This window comes from Eriocheir sinensis, unplaced genomic scaffold (genome assembly GCF_024679095.1).
Source record: "Eriocheir sinensis breed Jianghai 21 unplaced genomic scaffold, ASM2467909v1 Scaffold367, whole genome shotgun sequence".
Taxonomy (NCBI): Eukaryota; Metazoa; Arthropoda; class Malacostraca; order Decapoda; family Varunidae; genus Eriocheir; species Eriocheir sinensis.
This window is the reverse complement of record NW_026111684.1, coordinates 62009-70698: the sequence shown is the minus strand read 5'-3', so window position 1 is coordinate 70698 and position 8690 is coordinate 62009. Positions and strand designations below refer to the sequence as shown.

Sequence of the window (8690 nt, the reverse complement as noted above, 5' to 3'; positions counted from 1 at the left end):
CTGTGCATAAATGGGGATGAGCAAACAACTATTGGCATTAAAAATGGAATCAAACAAGGATGTAATGGCTCAACACTTCTATTTTCATTCATAACATATGAAATCATAGACTTCAGAATCATAATTTTGGCTTTATAAATGATAAATTTACCATACCGATTCTATATTTTGCACATGAAAATGGATGAAAATTTTAAGGAAATATATGACAGAGCTAAACATGACAAGACATGAAAACCATTACAAAGAATAATGTAATAGATAAAATCCATGGATTGGACGCTTCGAAGTGGGCAGAAGAAGCACAGCAAAAGTCAACCCAAAGTATATATGAGAAATTTAAAAAGAATGAAGAGAGTTGGTTTGATAACAGAGAAGGAAGCTGTGGTTATGAAACTGAAACACTAGAACACATTCTATTAGACTGTCATAAATATAATGACAAAGTTGAATTTAACTCCATACAAGAAATAGAAAGCAGGAATAGAGAGCTTGGTAATATATTAGCATTTGACAGAGTGACAATTGAAGAATTAGAAACCAGAAAAAAAAATGTGAAAAGACTGTGGAATACCAGAAAAAGAAACAAGAACATACAAGTGAAATCCAGGAAAAGGCAAAGAGAAAAAGCAAAAGAACAGGAAAGGAAGAATAAACATTTACCCACAAGGACTTCACAGTGGGAGCCATTACAAAGGCTTATGCCACGCCTACGACTGGATTGGACTGGACAGAGAAGCCAAAATCGTATATTGTCAAGACATATGAAATGATAATGAATTAACTTTTATGTACAATTTGTTTTATAGTCATATCAATTTTTACCTTGCCCCTACATTTCTTCTATAAGGAAACAGTGCCTCCCACAGTACAAGGCAATTCTGCAAGACTTCTCAATAAAGAGACACAAGGACATCCTGCACCTTTTGTCACTTGAATGGTCCCCAAAATATCTTTTTAACACAATAAAAAAGTCTCCAAAAATGTTGCTAATATTAACAAAGAGGCATTTGTACCATAACAAGCACATGCATAATAATGGAAGAATCATAGGAATGAGAGAAGTACGATGATGGTGGAGAACTGATGGAAGGGCTTTTTTTTCCTCTTGACTGGTGCCGTCTCTTCACCCTCCGGAAACCTGGGGAGGTATGTGATGCCGAGCTCCCCACGGCCAAAGAACCCAAAGATTGGAGTGTTCGGGAAGACTTTCCTGAATGCCTTGGACTCCACATTCTCATAGCTGTTTAGGGGTTGAAGGGGAGTTATTCTTTGCTTTGATTTGTGCAGTGGGACTACCACTACCAATAAGGTCACAAGCACTTGTCCGACTGCCACACTGTGCAACATTAAGCATCAGTCTTGGAGAGCTAGCTGCACCTCACTGCTTGTGGTGGACAAGTCCTACCCTGCCTTCATGAGGTGGCCTAATCATGATGCCACTTATTTTCAAATTACATTTTTATATTTGTTCAGAGGAGTAGATGTAGGCAATATTGGTATAAGTTCTCATACATGAAAGCACATCAACACAACAAAGTAAACAAGACAAACATCCAACACAGGGGTAGTAAACAAGAGCAGCTCACTCACTTGAAGTTTGGGATGGGCTGCCAGGAGCTGTGACCTCGGCCACAGCAAGTAAACATGAAGGCCACGCTTTGCCTCTCCGGGAATTCACAAGACTTTAGCTGCAGAGGAAGAAGCCAACTTTAACAGTGATATCCCTTTAGGTACAACTGCTACTACTACTATAACTACCACAACTTGCATGACAGACCGACGCTGTTGACCACCCACCATCTTCATGTAGCGTCCGAGGTGCCTTGGATTGTCAACATTCTCAGGGATCACTACAGAGGCTGCCATAATGTTGGGGCCGCTCACCGCCACCCCAAAGATCTGGTCCGTGACAGGGGCAAACTTCCCGGAGCGTCCAGTCTGGAATGCGTCAGCCACACCACCGCCCAGAGCCACCTTGTAATCCTCCCTGTAGAGTGCAAAGTATTATCAAGTATTGCTATCATTACTGTTGTTACTTATCTATATATTATTGTCTGTAACCAATCAGACTTAGAACTTTGCCAGGCAGCCTATACATTTTTGACAAGGCTATATTTTAGCACAACTGGTCTATCTGTGGTAGCCTCTCCCACACTACTCCCACTGAAAGACTCCATATAGGCTTGTCAGTGTCAGTCATTCTTCTGATACTCCAGTTTCCATCCTCTATTTTCTTTATTTCAAGGATAGTAGAAAAAAAATCCTGGTCCATCACTGCTGATATGACTTCCTTACAAACCTCTCAAGTGTTCCTTGTGGCCCCTAACATCAAAAGATTAAACGATGGAAGTGTTCTATTATCCTATATGTTAAAACATCATGCATTCCCTAATGAACACACCTGTTCAGAGCTGCCTTGACAAATCCATTAGTGAAGTCGTTGTCATAGCAGGTCTCAAAGAGGAGGAGGGCAGTCATGTGTTCATTGGCAGACAGGGATAACATCTCATTGAACTCCTTCTCAGATATCACAAGGTTCTTCTTGGCCGATGCTCTGCCTCCACGCTGAAAGGAAAAAGGGTTGGGATGCTAAGAAGTGACTAATTTAAGTGTTCAGACATATTTCATTATGTCTACTGAGTGCATTTTGGCAATAAAAAAAATAAATAAATAAATAAATAAACTTCTCAAGCATGAAGTATTTTTGTTAATCAGACATGGAAATTTTCTCTGTGACACTCTTATTCAAAAGAGCAAACAGACCACAAACAAGAGGATTCAACAGCTCTGCAAGGCAAGACTCACAAAATCTGAGTAAAACTTCTGCGACGAGATGTTGAAGAAGTTGACCCTGACGCCCGGGTGGTAGGGAATGGTGAGGATGGAGACAGCGTCAGCCTCCAACATGAACGGGCTGTACTGCTCCACCTCGATGCTGTACCCCACATTGGATTTCCAGGGCTTTAACATCTTTTTGGTCTTTTTCTCGGCCTCTTCCTTGTTCCTGTTTTCATTCTCCCTCCGAATGCGCTTGGAGGGCTGACCCTGGGTTGCATCCTCATCCTCAGCGCCTTCAAGGAAGTCGAATATCTCTTGGTTCAAGGTCTGTGCACGCTCCAGCCAGTTCCCCTGATAGGCCGTCTCCACAGTGCCGATGATGCCTGTGGCCAATATCACTCCCAGCTCACATGACGGTGGCAGAGCCTTGTGAAGGTACTCAGCAAGGGTGAGGGGAACTGTGGGGAGCAGGGGAGAAAAGCTGTTGTTCACATTACGTTGTAGTGGTAGGCATAATTATATTTGATCCCCAAGAAATTCCCCACACTTGCCAATAACAGACTGCCCACAAAACAATGAAGGATAGGAATATCACATAACTTTATGGAACATAATGCATACATTTATGCTTTTAAACATACTATTATATTTGACGAGTAAAATCTGCACAGGGAATGCCAATAGATCACTCTCAAACCTTAACCAGACCCACAGAACCATAACCAAACCCACAGCACATCCCACAAACCCAAAGAACCTTCATCAGGCCCACAGAACCTTAACCAAATCCACAGCACATTCACCAGATCCACAAAACCTTCATCAGACCCGCAGAATTTTCACATTCACCAAGCCCACAGAACCTTCACCATCAGACCCACAGAACCTTTCACATTCACCAGACCCACAGATCCTTCACCATCAGACCCACATAACCCTTCACATTCACCAGACCCACAGAACTTTCACATTCACCAGACCCACAGAACCTTCACCATCAGACCCACAGAACCCTCCACTCACCCTTCTTTCCTGATTTGTCAGTGGTTTCAAAGACATCTGTCCTGCTGAGCCAATTGGCATTGCAAAAGGCCAGGCAGTACCTCGGCTTGCTCACTATGTGTGAAAAGAACCCATCGAATAGGGAGACAGCTGATGTTTCCGCCAGGGCAACCTGAAAGGAAGACGTAGAGCATTACCACAACTGGCACCAGGTTTGCTGCAACTTGGTGGCTTGGCAGGCTTTTATTTTCTGTTCGTTATGCCCTTTAGCTGTTTCCACGCATATAAAACAAAATACTGTTACTCTAATTCCAGTCAAGTGTGGTATTAGGATTATAAGAGAAATTAAACTTCATCTCTCAGATACTAACATGATCAATTTCATATCTTTATACACACATACCCAACATTCTGCCAATCACTTGACCCCATCGTTCAACCCCACAAGGGAATACAGTCGTCCCTCAAATAGTACAGTTTCGGTTTTATACGGATTTTCATGGAAGAATTTTTTTAGGATTTCTAAATTTCCTGCTCGTCGCACCAAGTAGCCATGGCGTGAGTGGTAACACTGTTCTACCAAAACACCAGCTGAAAGCACCCCAAAGCATTCGAGATAGGTGTTCACCTTGCAGAAGAATTCAGATTTAGGAGAAATTATGTTTAGGGATGAGTTACGTTGACGTAAGGAGAACATAACACGTGAATGAGAGAAGCGTTCACTGTATCTATGATCTTGATCTTGATGACACAAGTGGCCTGAGATTTCTCCCTTGGTCTTGGTTCGGGAGGTAGTTTTCCCTTTCGGTCCCAACTACAGCCTTTGAAACGGCTTACTTCCTCAGGGCCAACACCCTGAAAATCATAGTGTAAAAGAAATTCTTGCGTGCAGTAACTGCCAGTGCTCCAAGAGTGCTGCAAGAGTGGAGATAAAGGACGTCCTTTTACTAAGCCTCGTCGTTGCTATGGTAACGGCGTCTCACTCGCAGCAAAATGGCATACGCTGATCTTCCTGGCGACATTTAACATGCATTACTAGCTGTCCTGGCTGACGAACTCCTTACAACAGAAGATGAAAAGGAAGCTGTAGTGGTTATGGTGGCACAGAGAGGTGAAATGCAATGGAAACACTTATATGTGTTTGTTTGGGCCGCCATAATTGCCGCTGACGTCATCACAGCACAAAGGCGCTCCACCTCTCAAAGCCGGGAGCCAGCAGACGTGCCGAGTTGGCAACTAGTGCTGCTGTGTCACGCGTTTGAGAGCACTCGGGATGTTCCGAGAGTCCCGATTCCCCCTCTCAAACACAGCCCAGGAGTGTTTCTAAGGGGGGCACTAATTTTATACGGATTTTCGAATAGTACGGGGATCCTGGGTCCCTAACCCCCGTACTATTTGAGGGATGACTGTATAAGGATGTTAAATGAATAGAAGAGGAAGAAGAAGCATTTGAACCCACACACATGAACAATACCAGGACAAGCTTTACACACACACACACATACTTACAATCAGACACACACAAATACCTATATAAACCAATACACACACACACATATAGACAAACACACCTACACATACATAACGACACCCTTTTTTTTTACAGTAAAGGAAGCAGTTCAAGGGCAAAAAAATAAATGAGAAAATAAACCCTGCTAATCACTGCCCCTTCAAAAGAGAGTATAGACATAGAGTATACATACAGCATACACATACACATACACGTAGATACAGACAACCTACACACCTACACCTGCATACAGACACACCTACACACATGCACCTTTCCGAGCGTGGTGGGGATGCAGTGGGGGTGGGTGGTGAGGTAGTGCAGGGGCCGCCGCTTGGCCAAGATCATCTCCCCGACATCGGCCCAGGTGCGACACACCAGCCTCAGCTTGGCCACCTCGTAGAAGCTCAGGTTTTCAAGGATTTTCTGCGGGAAGAATGAAATAAGAAAGACCATACGTGTGATAGAGCTGTCCTTGAGTTTCCATAGCAACCAAACTCCTAAAAAAAAAGGAACTTGACCCCAAATAGTATTGAAATCCAACTCCACCAAATAAAATAAAGTTAATAGTGTCAACCACCTAAGTGAGTTGGGTGTAATTCTGGACTGAAACAAGAGAAAGCATTTTCAATGGAGATCAGCTACTGTCCTAAGCATGAAAATACATGAGGAAACTAATATTGATATTGAAACCTAACCCCACCAAGTTAAGGGAAGTTGTTAGTGTCAACCACCGAAGTGAATTTGTAGTGCAGCGACTTGCCTGAAGGGCGAGCCTCCCATAACTCACTCTGCAAGGGGGGTACCTCTTTGGCCGACTGGTTAATGAGTGGCTCTCCCGTCTTGCTGGGCTGGTCACGGGTTTGATCCCCAGCGCCGGCAAAACCTTTCCTTGTCTGGATTAATTTCTCGCATGTTTCGTTACACGCAGAGGTCGTATGGGAGTGTAGTAAAGTAAATTTTCAACAGCGATAATCGTCCTAAGCATACAAACAAAACAAACCGACATTCTCTGACCGTTTAGCCGAGAAGATTAACAAGGCTAACAGAATTGTGGGACTAATCAGAACATTTATATATCTGGACCCTACCATCTTCAAGGCTTTGAACACTGCTCTGGTGAGGCCACATCTGAAGTAAGCTAACCAGATCTGGTGTCCTCACATGATAAAGGACATAGAAGCCTTAGAAAATGTTCAGCGTTGTGCTACCAAAATGGTACCACATTTAAAAGACTTTCCCTACGAAGAATGATTGAAGAACCTGGACCTGCCTACCCTGGCTTACAGGAGATCCAGAGGTGACCTAATTAAAGCATACATGATTATAACACAGAAATATGGTCAAGAATGCACATGAGGAATTTCCAAGATGAGGGAGAACGAAATAACCAGAGGAAACGCAAAGAAGATATTTAAGGCAAGATCAAGACTCAACACCAGGAAGTGGCCTATGCTTTTTCAAACAGGGTCGTAAAGAACTGGAATGATTTGCCGGGGTGGGCGGTAAATGCCGAAACTGTTAAAATTTGAATCAAGCCTTGATAAAGGGCCAGGAACTAAGATTTAACTATATGGCACACATAACAGCCACACGCAGCCAACACATTGAAAACAGCCAGGCTTTTGAACTGGAGCCACAGGCTTAGGCCTCTTCCAGAACATCATCTGTGAGTATGAGAAAGCCCTGAGCCTGGCCACGAATCCCTGGACCATTGTGATCACTGCTCCATCCTCCTCCCCGCCACCCGGCGTCACCGTACCTGCGCCAGCTCCCAGGAGCCGCACAGCAGGTTCCCGATGGGCGAGCCGCCCTGGGGCTCCCCCGCGCCCTCTGAGGCCATGGCCAGCCCGGGGCCCGCCGCGGCGCCTGGCGTGTGCCCGCTGCTGTGCTGCTGCAGGCTGGTCCTCCGCTCCGCCCCCCGCCCCCTGCGCCTCCGTGGCCGGGTCCTCGGGCCTGTCAGGCTGGCCAGGCTGGCGGTGTTGTTGTTCCTAGGCCAGGGACAGCAGACCCTCACGCGCAGCCCACCATGTAAACAACGACCACGTCTATAAAGAAATTAAATGTATACATATATATATATATATATATATATATATATATATATATATATATATATATATATATATATATATATATATATAGATATATATATATATATATATGTCCTCCTCCCCTTCTGACTGTGATAGAGTCAATAAGTGCCTTAGTGCCCTTAGCCTGCTGGAGCGCTGTGGTGCTACTGCACACTTCATCTGGGTGCCCTCACATGTTGGGCTGCCCCATAATGAAAAGGCAGACAGACTTGCTCGTGCTGCCTCTGATGATCTCAATGTACACCCAGGTGTTGAATACACCTATAATTATGTTAAGAATAGACTAAGATCCCTTGTTAGTGAGTCTGTTACCAATCAGCTTGCCTTGAGGTGTCAGGATGGTAGTCCCTCCAGCATTCACTGTGCCCAGGTATCAAGTATCTGCACCCACACTTATGGTAGGCTTATAGTGCATCCTATGATCTGGTGGTGATGCGGCTGAGGCTGGGCTATAAATATTACTGGGAGGTCAATGGGGCTGACCCTGTACCTTGCCGCTTGTGCCAAGCCAGGGGGTCACACGCTCAAACACTATGTCCTGCAATGTTCTGCTATTAGTGCCTACCGCCCACAGGGCCACTGGGACCTGCCTGGGCTGGTGGGCTGGTTCATTAACAATAATGTTCTTTCAACTGTGCTTAGTGAGTAGCCTGCATTTGCCCCTAGATTGTAGTCCATATGAACAGTCCCTTATGTCTGCTCCCTTGACTAAATCAAGGCCTTTATTTTTTTAGCACTTGTCCCCCACCATTGTATCTTTTTAGTTTCCTGGTGCTACTTACACATGTATCCATAGTTGTATAATCACACTCTGTACTGCCTGGGGGTTGGGATGGCATGCTCCTCCCTTCTCCTTTGTTGTTTTACTTGCAACAATAAACTATCAATCAATCAATATATATATATATATATATATATATATATATATATATATATATATATATATATATATATATATATATATATATATATGTGTGTGTGTGTGTGTGTGTGTGTGTGTGTGTGTATTTCACCACGGCCTGATCACGAGTTGGACTCGCAATCGCCAGCAAGTACACTGAGTGCATGACGATTAGAGCAAGCTAGTTCATTAGTTGATCTCAGGGTACTGCCAGGACCTCACACACCACACACCCCACCCTTTGCTCAAGGGGGGACAATAACCACTCTCACAGCTGAGCGGGGCTCGCGACCCCTGCTTGCCACGCTGCGAAGCCTGGCAGAGCAGCGCTTCAACCGACTGAGCTATCGGAGCGGTGTAGCCATATAGATGTGTGTGTGTGTGTGTGTGTGTGTGTGTG

The 8690-nt window shown here is 44.4% G+C and overlaps 1 protein-coding gene across 1 annotated transcript; it reads right to left on the bottom strand.

The window, feature by feature from the left end:
- Nucleotides 1-62: 62 nt before the first annotated feature.
- On the bottom strand, nucleotides 63-7345 carry LOC126991933 (uncharacterized). Its single transcript, XM_050850604.1, has 8 exons — nucleotides 7056-7345; nucleotides 5567-5719; nucleotides 3805-3955; nucleotides 2809-3239; nucleotides 2405-2568; nucleotides 1801-1990; nucleotides 1594-1691; nucleotides 63-1243 (listed from the first exon to the last, which is right to left on the bottom strand). Exons 1-8 carry the CDS (start codon nucleotides 7134-7136, stop codon nucleotides 1048-1050), a joined length of 1464 nt encoding a protein of 487 aa, XP_050706561.1. The 5' UTR covers nucleotides 7137-7345; the 3' UTR covers nucleotides 63-1047.
- Between the last annotated feature and the right edge of the window lie 1345 nt (nucleotides 7346-8690).